This window comes from Phoenix dactylifera, chromosome 3 (assembly GCF_051530095.1).
Source record: "Phoenix dactylifera cultivar Ajwa chromosome 3, Ajwa_hap1_PhDact_Kaust_v1.1, whole genome shotgun sequence".
NCBI classification, from domain to species: Eukaryota; Viridiplantae; Streptophyta; class Magnoliopsida; order Arecales; family Arecaceae; genus Phoenix; species Phoenix dactylifera.
Genome location: NC_143192.1, coordinates 37,650,051 through 37,670,292, shown reverse-complemented (window position 1 = coordinate 37,670,292; position 20,242 = coordinate 37,650,051). Strand labels below are relative to the sequence as shown.

Sequence of the window (20,242 nt, the reverse complement as noted above, 5' to 3'; positions counted from 1 at the left end):
AACTGTAATCCAAGGGGTTACAATGAATTTCCAAGAAAACGCTTGGAGAGTGGACGTAGGTGCCTTGGAGTGCACCGAACCACTATACGTGCTTGTGTTTGCATTGTGTTTACTTTATGCCACTTGCTTTATTTTCTTTATTATATTGAGTAGTTGCTCTAGCTTGATTTCTTAAAGTGATTTAATTGTAATTGCCTAGAGCTTAATTACTCTTGCTTCCACTGCACTTATACTCTCCACATAGGCCAGATTGGGTATTCATTTACAAATTAATTTGAAGTCATAAAATTTAAAAAATGCAATTCACCCTCCCTCTTGGGTTGTCACCTTGGGCAACAAGTGGTATCAGAGTAGGTGCTCTAATATTAATTGTTGAGCTCACGATCAAGAGCCAAAGATCATGGCAACTCAAGTCGGTAGTTCCGTACGAAATGGTACCGGTTTGAACCGAGTCAAAGCGGACGGAACCGAAGGTACCGGTTCGAACTGAGTCGAAGCAAACGAAACCGGGCCGATTCCAGCCTCGTAGGGGCCGGAGCCGTTTTCTTAGCCCAAACCGATCCGGTCGGAGATTGGGTCGGGTCGGCTCGGTTCGGGCTGAACCGGCCGGTATGGGTCGGTTCAGCTTTTCTTAAATCGAAGCGAATCAGACGGCTCAGACTAGTTCAAAACCGGTGCGAATCGGACGGTTTGGAGCGGTTCACGATATTTTCTGAAAAACAGGGATGACCTGACTTGGATCTGCACCGGTTCGGGTTTTTACGAGGTGAACCAGGCGGTTCAGGTTGGTACAAGGTGAACCGGGCAATTCAGACCGGTTTGGCATACCTTGATCCTCGGAGCTTCGATAAGGCTTCATCTCTTTAATCCCTCTAGGTTTCTGTTGTATTGGCAGCATTAGTTGGTGTATGGTCTTGTCCGCTTGACCATTGCCCGCATCACATCATGCACATTGTTCATCCAATTAACACATTTTTGGTTGTGGCTCTCTTTAGTATTCAGTTTATTTTAAATGCACTGCATTTTAGAATATGCCCTAGAGATCATCTTCCTTTTGCTCCTTTTTTCCATCCACCTCTCTTAACATTCAATATCATAAAAGCCAATATGCATCTCTACTGAGATGATTGATTATGCTGATCACCAGGTTTGCCGTACCGCTAGGTACCGAGCGTACTGTATCGTACTGAAAGAAAATTGGTACAAAATATACCTTCAAGTCGGTTCAAGCTCCATACTATCCGTACCAAGGTGCGTACTAGCCTGTACTGAGGCGTACTGAGATGAAAATTAAGAAAAATGGTTAGAGAGCCATTTCGGCATAGAGGTGTACCGTACCATATTGAACCGATAAGGGACCGATACGGTATCCGGTACTGAGATTGCAGACTTTGCTGATCACCTTTGTATCTTTTCATTCTTGCTGAAATTTTTTTTACACATCGAAAGAGCAAGAAATGGAATATTCACTTGCTCATATATTTTGGGTGGTCTTCTGACTTTTCATGAGTGTAAGCACATCCCAATCAATAGCACTTTCTTTGGGACTAGTATCTTTGTACACTGTTGCTTCCTTGTATTTACTTAGCAGATCATGAGCTTCTTTACAGAGAACCATACATGAATAACACTTTGCTTCCATTATCTTCTAGGTCCTAGACTCCAAGTCAATTCTGCCCTTTTAACCCTAAGAGCATGAACTATTTCAACTTATGATACTGTCCTTTCAAAGTTTTCTTTGTTTTAGCAATCTGTTTTAAATTTTTCTAGCTATGGTATCTTTTTCAGTCACATAATCTTCCACTTAAGAGTACTTGTTATAAAAAAATATATCTGCTTTATTGTTATGACCGTTCTATAATTTCTATTTATTTCTGGACATATTTGATTAGCTGAATAGTACATGGGAACTTTATACACAGCTTTTTTCTCCCTTCACAAATTGCATACGCTTAGCTGATAGTAAAGTCAGTTTCCCATATTCTGTCCCCCCTTCACAAATTGCATTTATTTAAGTCCATAGTAAAAGCAGTCCATGCTATTTTGCCTTGCTAAGTGATATCCCTTTTGTCTCTACTTTTTGTGCATGAACACATATGAAATTAGAATTTTTTATAAGATACTTACTATAGTTGCTGTGGTAGGTTGATGGTTTCCGGTTTGATCTCATGGGACACATTATGAAGAGGACCATGGTAAGCAAACTTGACTTGCAGTTGACTTGGCTGCTTATACAAGCTGGTTGTAACAATAGAAATTGTCTGATTTTATACCATCTAACTCTTTTCCTTGATATTAGATGCGGGAATTATGCCCAGTTGCCCACCTTTATCTGTGTGCTTTTAGATAGCTGATTGGTTCATGCAAGAATATGGAAATAGTACTTTGAATTTAACAATTAGATGATACTATTTGTGATTATACTACAACTTGTCAGAGGTTCTTGCTTTTCACCTTCTGATATCAATAGTTTCTGTTTTTTTTTTTTTTCGAATGCACTCTGATATCAGTAGTTTTCTTGTTACTGGTGACTTTTCACTTAAATTCAAGATGTGATTTCCTTTTCACAATGTCTTTTACATTGTAGAAACATATTTTTAATCATGGTTAGTGAATTATATATATCTTGCAATCTCTTGATTGTTGAAATTGTTAGACATGTGAACCTATAATGAAAGCTGTCAAGAATATTTCCACACACTTGTCCATACCTGGATGCTTATTGTACAACAAATTCTATATAAGTTAGTCTATTCTTCCCAAGTGGAATCTAGAAATGTTCTCCAGGTCTTTATTGAGGTCTATGTTTATGATACGTGATATCTTGTCATCTAAGTGGTTGTTACAGCCTTTTATTTTTGTGTTTCTGGGAGAGCACAATCCCTTAATTTTAGTTCTAATTTTAATATGTACTCTTGAAGATGGAAAAGGAAGATTTCTACTTTGTTTGCTGCATTTTTCATGATAATATGTTACATCTATGGTCTGTTATGCCGGTACCGGGCATCGGATCGGTTATCCGGTGGCATGGGTTGGTACAGGCTTGCGCCGTGCCTTGCGTGGCTTGTACCGACACAGTAGAGGAGGCGGAGGAGAGGGCAAACGAACGGAAGAGAGAAAAGGAGAGAGAAAAGGGGGAGAGAGGGAGGGAGAGAGGAGGGTGGCAGAGGCCGGAGGAGGGCTCATGCCCGGGCAGGAGGTGGAGGCCGTGGCCTGGTCCCCTATTTCATTTGAAACAGGGGTCCGACTTCTGCCGCCTCTGCCACCCTCTTCCCTCCCTCCCTCCCTCCCTCCTCCGCTCGTTCTCTTTTTTTCTCTTTCCTTCTCCTTCTCCCCCTCTGACAACAAGTGTCATTTCTATTGCCGGAACCGTCCCGATCCACCGCTGGGACAACTCGGTATGACTGGAACCACCCGGTTCGGAACGGTTCTGCCGACTTGGTTACATCCTTTGAAGATGAGTCAGTGTTATGTGAGTATAGTGGAAAATGCTTGCATTTGTCAATTCATTAGAATTAGAGCGGAGTAGATGAATGGGAGAGGCCTACTGGTGGTTTTGTAAGTTGCCACAAGGCTTTGACCCTAGGAAAAAAGATAATCTAAGGTTGTGTGGAGCCTTCATTTGTTCTATATATAATAATTTTATTCAATAAAGATGGTTGAAGCACATAATACATGTATTATTTACAAAGATATTGTTCTATGTAAATTTATAATTTTATTCAGTAAAGATGGTTGAAACACATAGTATGATAGTAATGTAGTATAGATATGAGAATGTTCACATGGACTTTTTGTAAAAGCATTGGAATAATTTAGAATTGAGAGCATTTTGAAAAGAGGATATGTAGTGATTGGGAATTATGTGGTGGAGAATTGTTTGAGATGTATGGAAAAAGTATATATGAGGAGGCCACTATATGTATGGGGGCTCAATTTGTGAAGGGTCAAGATTGATAAGGGTATTCCGACGTATACGTTTTAGGGGAAGTTGTGCTAAAGGACTTGAAAATGCTTGCTTTGAGCTATTGGTTAATGAAGTAGCCTTTAATTGGAAAGAATGATGAAAGATACATAAAGATGGTCCAGATTATAACGATTAAGATTGTCAAAATGCTATTTCTAGTCTAAATTTTGTATTTTATTCTGTTTAAATAATTTACTCAATATTTAGTGTTGAATGTAAAACAACCTAATAGTGGAACTTGAAGCATATGATATCCAGCATAATTTTTTGCTATAGCTATATGTTGTACTAAAGCATATTTCTACCTTATGTGTAAACCATGTGACAAAGTTTTTCTTTTTTTGGAGTCTAGGTGAAGGCAAGATCTACTCTTCAAAGCTTGTCAAAAGAAAAAGATGGAGTGGATGGTCCAAAAATCTACATGTAATGGTTGTGGTTGGACATTCTTGTTAATCAATATAGTTTTCTATACGGAATTATATGATTTGTTTTGGAATTATTGTTTTGACTGTATGTTAATGACAAATAACTCCAAGTTCAAATTATTATATTCCTATTACCTCAGATATGGTGAAGGATGGGATTTTGGTGAAGTTGCGAAAAACAAACGTGGGATAAATGCATCACAATTTAATATCTGTGGAACTGGCATCGGGAGGTAATATCTTCTATTATACTCCAATATATTTGCAAGTTGTGGGTATCTTGAGAAAGTTTTACAGCTATAATGTTGTATCAAGAAAGGAGTTCCTTAAAAATAGTTATCTATGATGATAGATTTATAGCTATAGCAGGTTTTATTCTTGCTTCTCTTTTTGTCATTGATCTGAAAAATGTTATCATTTTAAATTGAACAAACATTTCACTAAATCTTCAACATTTATATAGATGTTCTAGAATTTGCATTAATTTTCAAGATTTAATTTGAGACTTTATCTTTTTTTGACAATTGTACTTTAACATAGTCTTCATTCCTGGTGCCAGCTACTGACAAGTCACAACAAAATGTAGAAATATAGAAAAACAATCACATGCCATGCGCATAGTCAACTAAAAGTTGGTCTCTTAGCCATATCTTCTGTTTTCTTTCTAAAATAGATTGATCAATTTAGGAGTTCATTTTGTTCATGATGCCCCTAACCTGATGGCGCATGCCAAGGGACGTAGGCACGTAGCAACTACCTCACATGCATAAGGCTTGGGTCCACGAGCATGTAAGGCCACAAGCATGCTAAACAGCAATTATAAACCAATTCCAACAACTATCCAACAAACATTTGCAGAGGTAGATTTTCAAACCATTTATATATCTAATAACTTGAATTGGCCACATGCCAATCCCAAAATAAACACAATTAACTGTAGCACAAGCTAACCATCAAAACAAGTCCACAAAATACTCCAAGGTTTGATGAGTTGTACAAACAACCGCATTAACAGAAGGCTTCCAAAAGCAGAAACTAAGGTAGGAGGATTGTGTCACACTATGTCTAGGGCCTTGCTCTAAGCTCACATGCCAAACATTACCAGCTCCTCTAGTGCACATGAGGCCACTCATATCCTTTGGGTTCGCTCATACCACTTGGCTAAGGGCCACATATTACCACTTAAGTAGAGGTTCCTCATAAAAATTCGAGTAAGGCCACTTATATACCACCTGGCTAGGGTCCATTTATATTCTCATCGGTAATCAAGAAATCATAAATACTACCTAGACAGAGGTTCCTCATCAAAATTTGAATGAGGCCACTCATATACCAACTGGCTAGGGCTCAGTCATGTTCTTTAATTATGGCATTTATCTTATACTTGAAAACATTGTCAATATCGGATGAAACATTTATTAGAAAGCTTCAAACAAATAGACGTGGAAGAGCTTCTGATGAGAACAGAATGTCGAGGAAAAAATGAGTTTAAAATATTAGTTAGGGGATTCGTACAATTTAATAAGTTTACATAGAATTTAAAACATGATTTGAAGGTAGCATAGAACCATGAACAATTCAAAATCATCAAACTAGAATACGGCTTTTGAAACTAAATCAATTATAAAGTCCCCAATTCAAGAAAATCCTAGCTTTGAAAGGTGGGTAAGGGTCCAAGGTATCAAAATATTACTTGATCTGAAAAGACTTAATAATTGATTATCTCAAAATCCAAATGCAACATCATATTTTTACTCTAGGGTTTCAAAAGAATTTCAAATCCATTAATAACTTTAGAAGTGATTATGGGATTCAAAAGCACTAATGAATTCAAAGGCAAGGAGGAGGCTTTTTTATAGGGAAATCAAATACATAAACTCAATATTGATCTCAAAACTTAAAAGTACAAAAATTGAATTGAAGAACACAAGGATGCTACTTAGAAGGAAAAACACATATTTTAAAAAGGATAGTGCAGCTTAGAATTTCAAGACCATGCATGAACTTACCAAGAGATTCAAAAGAAAAGTACTAGTTCTATAAACTTAATTCCAAAACCATGGAAAAAGGTATTGCCTAATTATTGTGGAATTGGAATCCTCCTCCTCCCCATCTTCTTCTTCGTCTTTTCCTCTCCCCATGCAACCCTTCCTCCCTTCTCTCGATCGGTTCCCCCACCACGTTAGTAGGTCCGAGGAGAAGAGGCCTCATATCACTGCTCACTCTTGAATTGGTTTACTGGTTCCTTGAAAGAAGTGAACTAGTTTGCCTTGGCAACCGAAGTCGAACATACATACGACGATCTTCATGCATGAAGGGATGGGAGGAAAGAAAGGGCAGTAGGTTATAATGCGAAAGGGTACCGCATTTGGATGGGCAGGTTGTAAGTATCCCTCTTATTTGAATTGAAGAAAAATACTTGGAAGTTCCAATTCCTTAAGAATTAAATGTAGATTTCCCAACTTTAGTTCCAAACCTTGATTTTTGTCCACAAGCCAAGTTTTCAGCTTTCAAATGCTGAGCCTAGTTCTGGGCCGGTTCATTTCATTACATCCCAAGTCGCCCACTTCGAGATGGTTCAGCAGACCTTGATGTATAGTATATAATAGTACATACCATGCAATATGTAAGAGGTACATTGCAGTAGTATTCTAAGCCTTAATACTACCATGCAATATGTAAGAGGTACCATGCAATATTTTAAGCCGTAAAGTGTACATAAGTTAATCTTTTTTGGTCTTTGTATCTCCATTTGTCTCTCTCCACCTTGGCATTAGAAGTATCTAAAGTCAGAATCATGCCCATAATGATTTCCAAGTTTCTCAGCAGAAATTTTCCTTTTTTATGAAAGTTAATCAAAATAATGCTGTTTGGAATATAGTAATATTTTTGTGAGTGACCCATGAAAAGTTTATTACTCATAATGAAACTTGGAATCTACTAAAGTTGTTAAATTTAGTGTTCGTGATGTTGCATTTGTCGTTCACTATGAATTTGTCTTTTTCTTATAGTCTCTATGATTAATAATTTTATCAATGTCTTCTATGCCAATTAAATCTTCCCACTAACCAATAAATTCTAGATCCTTTGTCACTATGCTCGCAAATATGTATGAATGCTGATTTCTAAGTTTCTATCCTAGATAATAGAACTATAGATGATTATGCTAGTGACTAATGCATTATGGTGTGTGGTAGATTGTGTCTGTGAATGTTATCTTATTATATTTTGTGGGTAATTGTAGTGTAACAACCCAAGACCTTGCCCATAATGGCTAGCTAGTATTATTGGGGTTCCTTGGCCTTGTATAAGTATCTAAGATCTCCCTAGTGCATAACCCATGTGGGACTAAGTACACACATGTAGGGGTCCTCACATACTCCCCCTGATTAAGCATTAGCATCCTTTCTAGATTGAAGGTCTAATCTCAAACACAATTGGACTACATGATTGGTTTGTGGTCATCCCCAAAAGGGCTTGTGCTGTAGTGTCCCCTTAGGATATATGAGCCATGGGCCGTGATTGCTCTGTAACCATTTGTAACCACCCGGGACCTTGTCCAAGAAGGCTAGCCAAAAGTTTCTATTTAGGTTTCTTTACCTTGTATAAGTACCCTAGATCTCCCCAACACACACACACCTGAATGGCTCCTCACGTACAGAGTACTTTTTCGCATTTCTATTTCAGATTTTAGACCATCATAGCTGTTTATAACGGGCAGAGGTAGTATTTCTCTTTTCCCAATAATTATTTATCACCATGTGACATACAGCTGAAAGAGATTCAATATGAGAAACTAGGTCATAATCTTTTAAACTTGTGCTAATATCATGTGCGTGAATTACAAGTAATTGACAAGTGAAAAGTAAAAATTAGATTATTTGACATGAAAGCTTGAATTACAATATTTCAAGAAATAAAAGCCTTAAGTAAGTTATAGGCTTCTCTCACCATTTTTTGCTTATTTCTGGACTTTTCTTTTTTGGACCAGTTTCAATGATCGAATACGAGATGCGGTTCTAGGTGGATCACCTTTTGGTCATCCACTTCAACAAGGCTTTGTTACAGGTCTATCTTTGGAGGTAGCCGTAATGTTTTAATTACAATTGCATTTTCACTTTTTTTTAATTTTTATAAACATGTCAAGGAAAATGGCTCAAATTTAATTCTAAAATAGCTATCTGATTTCATTGTTATTAAAGTATTATTAAGCTGAAGTTTCAAATGATATTTCTAGAGCTGAAAGTTTTTCCACAATCCACATCATACAATTTAAACCTTTCTTTTAATCTTTTAAAATCTTTGATATTTATTCTGTATCTATTATATTTTCTTTTCCCCATTCTGCTATAGAAAATCAATATTATCAATATATCTGTCACACCCCCAATCCAAAAATCATAATTCAAGGGCATGATAACCACTGCATACTCACCAGGGTTCGCCCTATCAGCAAGCAATGCTTTTCACATGTTTATGAATTTAACTAAGGTTCGCCCGTTTGCCGTCTCGGTACCGCACCGTACTGGTGCCACGCTAGCATAGGGTCGGTATGGTATAGTACGGGTTCTTTTGGTGTACCTAGTGTCGTACACTATCTGTACCGGATACTAGTACTGTACCTTCTGGTTTGGGCCGGTATGGCGTACCTTGAATTTAACATTATCTGGTAACAGTATAATTCATACAGAGGCTGTAACCTGTAACGATTATCGGAATAACTAAACTCTCAAAATAAAAAATCACATATATTTATACATACCACTAAAAGTTATAGACCAAGTACTTCACCAAATTCACAGCTCACAACTTCTTAGTATTTAATTTATTCATACATAATCCTCAAGCAACATTTTAATATATACAATGATCAAAACTAGGTCTAACTTAACTTCGATGACATCCTTGATCAATATGCTCTCCCCTAAAGCTATTATCATACTAGTCTTTAGTCCTTGGATTTGAAAAGAAATAAGTGAAATTAATGAGTCTGGTGGCTCAGTAACCATCCTCTTGATATAACTAGATCAACCCATAATAAATAATTTAACTCAGCAAAATCATATAAAGAAATAATGTATTTTTATAAAGTAGGGATCACAAATATTTATTTTCAAAAATGTCCACATCAAGGTACGCTGTACCGGTACCGATAGATATACTGGTTGCCTACCGGACTGGTATGGTTTCGGTTCGGACCGTTTTGAATCAGTACCGAACCGGCCAACGGGTAGCGCACGTGAAAAAACGCGCGCGGGCGCACGGGGATGCGCTGTTGAGACTCCCGCTCCGCTGAGCCAAAATCTTGACACGTCGGCAGAACCCAACACCGGCTGCGGCCCAAGGATGGGCCAAATCCATTGCTTGGAGGCGTGCCAAGAGCGCGCACCTTGGGCGAGCACCGCAGCAACAGGCAACAAAGGGACCAAGCCAATTCACACTTGTGCACATCTGACCGAGCCCGTCCACACACAAGCATGTTTGGCCAAGCCTATTCACACTCGAGCGCATCCAATGAAGCCTATTCACACTTGGGTGCGAGTGGAGGGACCTGACCAACAGGGCCGGGTCCATCAGCCTGTGCACACTTGAATGCATGCGCCCACATCCAGCACACGGCCAGCAAGCATCCTGAAAGGCCAAGAAAGTGGCAGCCATCCAACGACCCTAGAACCTCCACGGGACTAGGATACATCAGGCCATCCGTGTGCCACATGGCGAGCATCAAGGGCGTCCAACAAGGAGGCGCAAATGCAGCAGCAAAATTCCTTCCAAAGAAGGATTGGACAAGGGTCAAGCAGCCAAATCGTGGAGTCGTCCCTGCCATGTAAGGGCTCTTTCATATCTATGCGACCCGGGAATTGCAAGCGCCTGGATTCAATAGGCCAATGATTATTAAGCCATGCATGCGCCACTTTAGCAATCTGCGTGCATGGCCAAACAAGGAACGAGGACACTTGTCGCAGTGTGCATCAAGGCCAGCTGCGGGCAGCAGCAAGCTGAGTCAAGTGGCAACCATCGGAAGGCCCCATGTGTGGGGGCATAACGGGAAAGCCTCCCATTTCGGGAATGCCCACATCAGTAATGCATGGAGGAGTCCCAGGACTCTTCCATGGCCATTCGATCTGGGAGAGCAAGGGCCCAGATTCAGCGGGCCAAAGATCAACGCCCATGTGCAGCACATGGGAGATTTCAAACAAGAAATGATCTGTGAGATTCCAACCAAGAGCATGCGCCAAACAAGAAAGAAAATCTTCATGCACCCAAGTGCAAACGAAGGATTTCTCCTAAGCGTGACACATCAGCAATCCGCATGAAGGAGGACACATGTCACGGCCTAAGAAGATCGCGCGCATCCTGAGAGCACTTTTCTCTTTTGCATTTTCAGCATGTGACTCGCATGGAAGAAGTTTGAATTTCAATTTTAATTTTTTGTCCATGCGGCTGATTAGGAACTTATTTCATGCTCACCTTTTCCGTTTGATTTTCAACATGTGACCTGTATGGTAGAAGTTTGAATTTGAATTTGAATTTCTCCTCCATGCGGCTGATTAGGAAGTAGTTTCAATTATCTCACTAATAAGCCATGTATGGCACATGAGTCTTTGGTCTATATAAGGGAGTCCTAGGCCTTTTGTGAGGCATAGAATCTTTGATGAATTGTCATTTAGCTCTTTTAAGTTGCAAGTCCCTTAGGGAGTCGGCCGCAAGGCTTGGGCTAGACTAGGATAAATTAATCCTCTATAGATTGTAAATGCTAGGTGGTCCCTTTTCGACCTTACTAGCATCTCCTTGTCTTTCGTTGTTATTAGAATTCGAAGCCACATCCTTTTTTTCTATCCGAGTTCATTGCTGGTGTGTGTTTTAAGCCGAGTGCTAGAATAGAATTCTAGGCGAATTGGTGAGAGTTCCAAGCAGCAAGAGATAGTTGCATTACCCACAAATCAATCCAACATAATCGACATCGACAATCCCTCAAGCGTAGGATCATTGGCGTGGGGCTCTTGGACCGTGCATAGCCGACCACGCCAACACTGGTGCTTTCATTGAGATCTTCGTCGGGAGAAGTTCCAAGAGAAGCTCCGTCAAAGACTCTACTTCGAGATTTCATTGAGATCGTCGGGCACTCGACTAGGTTGAGGTCCAAGGAAGGGCGATCTAAAGAGCTAATGCACTAATCAATTCCTTTACGTAATTAATTTTCAGATCTGAGTTTTCTTTGTATATGTTTATGAGATCCGAAATTTAAATTCAGATCTGCATTTTTATCATTTTCTTTGGAGAGATCTGAATATTTTGGGGAATATTGGTCTATTGATGTATTGTGAGCACTTTTCTTTGCAAGGAGAAAAGAGTTCTATTTGTCACTATTTTGTTAATGTAGGGATAACACAACGGGGAGGCTACTGGGTATACCCAGTGTTATTTGATCCAACTGTTCGCTGTAAGGCATATTAGGGGCCGCATAAAGGAAGGCTACTGGTAGTACCTTGTGCGCCTTTCCCAACTACAGTGCTTCAGAGAACAAGTAGTGCATTAATGACCTCTTTGGGTTGAGAGATCTTTCATCTTGCATTCTTTATTTTGTACAACCCATACATGGGATATTGGCGATTGATTGAGTGGTGTAATATCTTTTAAAAGAGGAGGGTCACATCATCCTTTGGGTGATGGCCACAGGAGGATTGGGTTTTGTGTTTGTTGTGGCTGAAGTTACATAGTTAGATCATGGAGTCGGGTGGAGACTCTAATACCCAACAAAGGCTAGTTGAAGCCTTAGAGAGTAGTAATGCCCAACTCGGCCGAGTGTTTGAAAATGTGATGAATACTTTGGCCGATATGAGAAGGGGGAGTAATGCCAATACCGAGAGATTGGAAAGAAGATTTACTGAAAGAGAGAGTGATGCGAGTGATGGGTTGAGGAAAAATATGAGGGAGACAAAAAAGAGAGGAGGAAGAGTAGAAAGAGGAGAAGAAATAGTTGATAGATGGGCCAATGGTATCCCTGAGGAGGATTGGTGCAGGGGTTTTGATGCAGGACGGAAGTACGGATTGAAATACAGAGAGAAAGAGGAGAGGAAGAGGGGAAGAAGAAGGGAAAGAGGAGAAGAGGAGGAGGAAGAAGAAGACCAATTTTCATTCATTAATTCATTAAAAAAATTAAGCAAATGCTTGCCCTATATATGTAGGGCCACCAAATAACAAATAAGTCCCTATGAAGAAAACAATTTGAAAGAAGCCCTCAAAAGACAATATGCAAACTAATCCCACCCACATAAAATAAATAATAAAATGACATCAATCAATCCAGCCACAACGAAAGTGGCTGGACCGTCTTCCTGCGACAACCATGATCTTGCAAAATAATCAGTCCATTACTCGTGTCCGCACCAACTCCCCCCGGGTAAGAAGAAGTCGACCCCGACGAATGACTCTGGTAGTACTCCAAAAGATCTGGGTCAATGCGCTGTAACTCCGCACGTGTAATCCATGTAGTATCAGACTCCGGGCGTCCTCGCCAACGAACCAGAAAACGCTGAACACCCCCATCACTGGTAGAAACAGTCTGCTCATCTAAAATGGCATCAATATGTTCTTTTTGTGCTGGTGGTAAAACTAGAGTGGTCGGGGATGGGATGGAATCAAGAATAGGAGTATCATCAAGCTCAAGTGATGGCAGAGCGAAAGGATCAGTAGGAATAGAAAGGGGGCCCTTGTAAGCAACCAAATCCTCAATATTAAAAGTGGAGCTAATACCAAAATCAGAGGGAAGATCAAGAACGTAAGCATTAGTACCCACTCGTTGCAATACCCGGAAGGGCCCAGCACTACGAGCCTGCAGTTTCTTGACGGTTCCAGATGGAAACCGCTCAGGCCGAATACGTATCATAACATAATCCCCAGTTTGAAATGATTTATCTCGCTTATGAGAATCAGCTTGTAGCTTATATTGAGCATTACTCATATGAATGCGCTTGCTAATTTCCTGATGCAGATTATGAATGTGCTGTGCAAATGCATGTGCAGACTCAGAAATGCGAATATGGGGGGACATAGGTAGGAGATCTACAGGTTTGCGAGCTTTATAACCATGGACCACTTCGAATGGACTCATCCCGATAGATCTATTGACTGACGAATTATATGCAAATTGGACGACAGGCAGAATAGAATCCCAGTTACGATTGTGATCCTCGACTAGACTACGCAGAAGGTTATCTAGACTTCGGTTGACGACTTCGGTTTGGCCATCGGTTTGAGGATGATAAGCCGTAGAAAATTTAAGTTTGGTGCCAACCAGATGCCACAAGGTTTTCCAAAAATAGCTCATGAAACGGACATCCCTATCGGAGACAATGGTTTTTGGTAAACCGTATAACTTAACAATCTCATCAAAAAATATCTTGGCTACTCGAGAGGCATCAGAAGTTTTGGAACAAGGAAGGAAGTGGGCCATTTTAGAAAAACGATCCACAACCACAAAAATGGAGTCATGTTTCCGAAATGTGCGAGGAAGGCCGAGTACGAAGTCGATACTAAGGTCAAGCCAAGGGCGATCTGGGACAGGTAACGGAGTGTATAGGCCAGTATTTTGTTTTTTGTGCTTAGCTAGTTGACACGTGCGACACTGTCCCACAATTTTAGCAACATCCCGTTTCAAACTTGGCCAAAAAAATTGACGTTCAACTTCTTCTATGGTCTTATCACGGCCAAAATGTCCAGCGAGACCACCGGCATGTACTTCCCATATCAAGAAATCGCGCACGGAAGTGCGCGGAATGCAGAGCTTGGAAGCTTTGAACAAGTACCCGTCTTGTAGATAAACACCATCAATCAAAAGTCCTTGTCCATCAGCAAGGGCATTATAGAGTTGGCCAAAATCTGGGCAAGACAAGTAATCGAGCTTAAGTCTATCAAAACCGGTGATGGAAACAGACATGGCGGACAACAGAGTTACTCGACGACTTAACGCATCAGCAGCTTTGTTCGCAGCACCTGACATATGCTTGAGGACAAAAGTGTAATCCTGGAGGAACTGAACCCACTTGGCATGTCGATGATTAAGTTTTTTCTGGGAATTAAGAAAACGAAGTGCTTCGTGGTCAGAATAGAGAACAAATTCATTAGGAAGGAGATAATGTCGCCAATACCGTAGGGCCTGGACTATGGCATAAAATTCTTTGTCATAGGTGGAATATCTTTGTCTAGCCTCATTCAGCTTTTCACTAAAATAGGCTATAGGATGACGTTCTTGACTAAGCACACCACCTATTCCTAAGCCAGATGCATCACATTCCACCTCAAAAACTTTGTTAAAATCAGGGAGTCGCATAACTGGCGCTTCCGTCATTTTTTTCTTAATATCATTAAATGCTTTAGCGGCTGCGCGTGTCCACTGAAAATCACCTCGTTTAAGACAATCAGTGATAGGTGACATAAGTGTACTGAAGCCCTTAATGAAACGACGGTAAAATGTGGCCAGGCCGTGAAAACTACGGATGTCAGTAATATTCTTAGGTTCAGGCCATTCAACAATTGCGGTGATTTTCGCAGGGTCAGCAGATAAACCCTCTGAGGAGACTATATACCCTAAGAAGTTTACGTGAGTAGTGAAAAATGAACACTTCTTAAGGTTAGTATAGAGGCTCTCGTTGCGTAAAGTCGTACAAACTTGCCTTAAATGGCCTAAATGTTGCTCCTTAGTTTGACTATAAATAAGGATATCGTCAAAGTACACGACTAAAAATTTGCCCATAAAAGGTCGGAGTACTTGAGTCATCACTCGCATAAATGTACTTGGAGCGTTTGAGAGGCCGAAAGGCATTACCAGCCACTCATAGAGGCCATCTTTTGTCTTGAAGGCTGTCTTCCATTCATCTCCTGGACGAATCCGGATTTGATGGTAGCCACTTTTTAAGTCAATCTTGGAGAAAATCGAGGCACCTGCCATCATATCCAGCATATCGTCGAGCCGGGGATTAGGAAAACGGTATTTGACCGTGATTCTATTAATAGCCCGACTGTCTACACACATTCTCCAAGTCCCATCCTTTTTTGGAGTAAGAAGGGCAGGTACGGCACAAGGACTTAGACTCTCTCGAATAAATCCCTTTTGTAGAAGCTCGTTAATTTGCTTTAGGAGCTCTGCATGATCAGAAGGGTTCATCCGATAATGGGGCAGGTTAGGAAGGGTAGCTCCCGGGACTAGATCAATGGCGTGCTGAATATCACGCAAAGGGGGTAAATGATCTGGAAGGTCTTCAGGAAAAACTTCTTTGAACTCCTCGAGGATAGCGAGGGATTCAGCCGATAATGTGCTTTTAAGATGTGGCTGAAGTTCTTTAACTAGCAGGGCAAACACCGGAGAGTCCTTAAAGACGTTCCTCTCAAATTCCGTGGGGTTAAGGATATGCAGTTCCTTCCCCTTTGAGTTACTCTTGTCCGTACTCTTATTTAGCGTTTTGGGCCGTAAAGGATTAAGCTTAATCTTTTTACCCTGGAATACAAAGGAGCAAGAGTTAGTTCGACCGTAGATGGTGACATCGAGATCGAACAACCAAGGCCTACCTAATATCAGATGACCTACGTCCATTGGGAGTACGTCACACCAGACAGTGTCTTTATAAGAGAGGATTTGAATAGGTACAAGACACCGTTCCTTAATGTGAATGGACGACGTGTCGATCCAGTAGACCTTATAAGGTTGAGGTTGGAACACAGGAGTCAGACCCAAGCGGGCGACAATGCTGGAAGATATCGCATTAATGCAGCTCCTGCTATCAATGATAACTTTACAATCTTTTTCGCCGCATTTAATGTAAGTGTGGAAAATTGAGGTTCGTCTCCAGTCATCAGTCTCTTTAGGCTGGGTAATTGCACACCTTACTACATTTATAGTGGATTGATCAGGTTCGTGGGCAATTTTCTGGGGGTTAGGTCGGAGACAGCCTAAAAATTGTGATTCTTCCTCAGTTTCGTCTTCGACATCGTGAATATCATCTAAATTAGGCTCATAAATTTGTTCCTCCAAATTATCTATGTCATCCTTCTGTTCATGTGTGTCAATAACTAGGGTCGGATTTGCACATTGGGAGGCAACATGACCAAACCCTTGGCATTTAAAGCACTGAATTCGTGAGCTTGGTTTTGGAGGTTCACCTAAAATTCCTTTGCCTTTAATATCTCGGTTTTGGATAGGTGGAGAAGAAAAGGGTTTAGGAGGGACAGAACCGACTGGGGGTCTGGGTCCAGATGGTTGGGCACTAGTGGGGACCCGCCTGGTGTCAGGGCGCCTAGCAAACATAGATTTGGAGAATTGTTCATAATTTTGCACAAATGTATAGGCTTGGTCTAAGGTGGACACTTCACGAAGGACAAGTTCTTTCCTAAGCTCATCATTTAGGCCTCGTCGAAATCGGCTCAAGATCATACGTTCATCTTCAGCTACATTACTACGCATCATAAATTCATCAAATTGGGCGATGTATTCAGTAGCTGTGCGACTACCTTGTCTTAAATTGTTCCATCGATCTAAGAGGTCAGATTGATAACTTAATGGAAGGTATTTTTCTTTTAATTTTTCTTTCATCTCTACCCAATCGGTAATAGCAGGTTGATGTCTCCTGGCTAACAGTTGTTCGGTGTTTTGCCAAAACAACTTAGCTCGACCAAGGAGTTTCATTCTAGCGAATCGGACCTTTTTCTCCTCCGACAGATTGTACCACTCAAAGAAGTGATCCATTTCGTGTAGCCAATCGGAGAAGACCTTTGGATCAAGACGACCATCGAAAGTGGGGGCTTTAATCCTAATGCCTCGCGTTACATCTTCATCAGGGTCACGAGGCTCTCTAGATTCTACGGTATGTCGGTGACCTCTATCAACAGGAGGAATGGGACCAGGTCCTCTAGGGCGAGGATAGGCATAATGGTGACCTGGAACAGACCTATGATCAAAGTTGCCCTGCCGAACCGAACCTTGTTGTTCTAGGATTTGTTCGAGGGTATCGTCCTCATCAAGATCCGGTAAATGGGGAGTACTAACCTTTTGGGATTCAATAACCCTTTGAAGTGAAGCCTCAATTGAATCGAGTCGAGCATTAACCTGGGTGGACATTGTGGTTAGGTCATGAATTTGGGCGTTGTTTGCTTGGACTTGGGCATTCGTATTTTGGACTTGAATATTAGTTTTTTGAACTTGGGCATTAGTGTTTTGGACTTGATCATTAGTGTCGTGGATAGCTTTTAATAGGGCTTCAATTTTGGAATCCATGTCTAGGGGAAACTCAAGATGAGATGCGACACGACCACTACGTAGATGCATAAAATGAATGACCAAATGTATGAGCCGACCAACTATAAAGGTGCCTAAGTAGACCTAATGCATGAAATGAATTCACAATTGCAAAGTAAATGCTCAATATAAACTAAAACTACTCCCTAGCAAATAGTTATTGCAAACTGAAAATTAATATAATACGCAGGCCAACAAGTAGCTGCAAACAAGTAGTACCAAGTTCTCGGACTATGCAAGTTGTCACGGAGCCACATATGTCTCCTCGATTTGATCTAGCTCCACAGTTAATATTAAAGAAATGTGACCACTAGGGTGTCTGGTTGTTTTATGGATGTATGTGGTTGCATGTATCGGAATATGTGGAACGAATCACCAAGCACAAAATTTAATAATTAATGCCAACTTAAATGAACAGATGTAACCTGCGGGGAGGGGAAACAGAGTTGACCCAAACCAGATAGTGGCCTGTGCTTGCAGAAGACGTCCAAGCTGAGATGATGCTGGGAAGAAGGTCACAGCGTTACAGGGCCCGGTGGTGGTGGTCGGAGCAACTGATGGCAGGGACGGTGGAGCGGTCTGTGGTGATGGCTGTCAGAGCCGGCAGTGGTGGTGCAGCAGGCGACGGCAACGCGGCGGCGCGGCGGTGAGAGCAACCCTGCGGCGCGGCAGTGCGGCAGCAACTAGCAGGCGGCGGCGCGGCGGCGACTAACAGCGGTGAGCGGCGGCAACGCGGCGGCGCGGCGGTGAGAGCAACCCGGCGGCGCGGCAGTGCGGCAGCAACTAGCAGGCGGCGGCGCGGCGGCGACTAACAGCGGCGAGCGGCGGCACGGAAGAGCGGGGGCGGCGCGCGGCGCGGTGGTGCACGCAGCAGAGATAGCAGCGGCTGTGGAAACGGGCGGGAGCGCAGATAGCAGTGGACGGCAGAGTGGGTGGCGGAGGAGGTGGGCGTAAGTGGTGACGGCTGAGAAGGAGCGGCGTGGGATGGCAGAAACGGTGGTCGGAAAACCCAAGAAGAAATCGGGAAAATAAGAAGGGAAAGAAGAAGCTCCCGCACGTGCGTGACTTATGCGTCACGTGCGGCAATTTTTTTATTTTTTTTTTATTTTTTTTTTAACCCAAATGGACTCGGGTTATCGGGTTAACAGACCCAACCCGTTAAGACAATCCGATCCGCAATTTTGAATTTTGAATTTTGATTTTTGATTTTTTTTTTTTTTTTTTTTTTTGAATTGGTTCGGGCTAACGGGTGATGGGTTAACGGGTCTAGATCTTACCCGTACTGTGGATCTTCTTCCACCTTCGACCGCCCGTCCGCTTCCGCCGGATCTCGCCTGGTTTTGCGGCGGTGGGTGCGGGGTGACGTTGCGCCGGTGGAGCGGGGTGCTGGTGCGGCAGTGAACGGGGCGGCGACGTCCTTCACTTGGTTCCGGCCACGGTCGGTGGCAGCAAGATGCTGCCGAAACCCCGGGAAAGCACGGCGGCGACCGAAGGCGAATCGGCGGCGCGGCGAAACGGATGCGGTGGATGATGCTTGCACAGTGACAATCGGAGGAGAAATTGACGAGGAAGCCGGCTTATTTGCCTCCCGGGTTGCCTTGGGGTTTTCCGGCGACAGTGCCTTTCTTCCCTGCGTGAGATCCGAGAGGAGGGAAAGAAAGGGCGAGAGCGTCGGAGGCAGCGGCGGTGGGAAGTGAGGGCGGCGACGGCGTCTTGCGAAGGCGATCTGTGGATTGATGCCGGGTAGCAGTCGACCGACGGGAGGGTTTTGCTTTTTCTTTCTTCACAGTGGGTGAGGTGATGAACAGGGAAGAAAATAAGGAGGAAAGGGAGCGACCCTTCTTCTTCGGAGTACGTGCCGTGTGACGGCCTTCCGTGCGTTCCGGCGTTTGCGGTGCAAATGATCTAGCAAAATACAGATGAGGAAAAGGCCGAAAAGGAATCGGCGGGGGTCCGTCCATAAACCGGATCCTTCGACTTCAGCAACAGAGGCAAAGTTAGCCCTGCTCTGATACCAAAGCTGATGCAGGACGGAAGTACGGATTGAAATATAGAGAGAAAGAGGAGAGGAAGAGGGGAAGAAGAAGGGAAAGAGGAGAAGAGGAGGAGGAAGAAGAAGACCAATTTTCATTCATTAATTCATTAAAAAAATTAAGCAAATGCTTGCCCTATATATGTAGGGCCACCAAATAACAAATAAGTCCCTATGAAGAAAACAATTTGAAAGAAGCCCTCAAAAGACAATATGCAAACTAATCCCACCCACATAAAATAAATAATAAAATGACATCAATCAATCCAGCCACAACGAAAGTGGCTGGACCGTCTTCCTGCGACAACCATGATCCTGCAAAATAATCAGTCCATTACTCGTGTCCGCACCAGGTTTGTATGAGGATGAGAGTGAACCCGAGAGGAATCCTCACGCTCAGAGGCCTTTTGGCCGAAGAGAACAAGAGGATCGGAGGAGAAGAAACCGGGTATGGTATGAGAGTGAAAGTGATGATGATGATGCCCTAGGAAAAACATGAGGAAAAACATGAGGAAGAACATGAGTCG

At 42.1% G+C, this 20,242-nt stretch overlaps 1 protein-coding gene across 14 annotated transcripts in view; it reads left to right on the top strand.

Moving 5' to 3' along the window:
• LDA (limit dextrinase) overlaps nt 1-20,242 on the top strand; it is a 100,336-nt gene that overhangs the window by 39,552 nt on the left and 40,542 nt on the right. For all 14 annotated transcript variants that reach the window (XR_016399878.1, XR_016399879.1, XR_016399877.1 and 11 more), the window contains 4 exons: nt 2,145-2,195; nt 4,320-4,390; nt 4,533-4,625; nt 8,384-8,474. Coding sequence is in view for 7 of the 14 variants with exons in the window: in XM_089929610.1 (XP_089785736.1) it covers nt 2,145-2,195; nt 4,320-4,390; nt 4,533-4,625; nt 8,384-8,474 (306 nt within the window). In the remaining 7 variants the exon portion in view is untranslated. The remainder of the gene's footprint in view (nt 1-2,144; nt 2,196-4,319; nt 4,391-4,532; nt 4,626-8,383; nt 8,475-20,242) is intronic.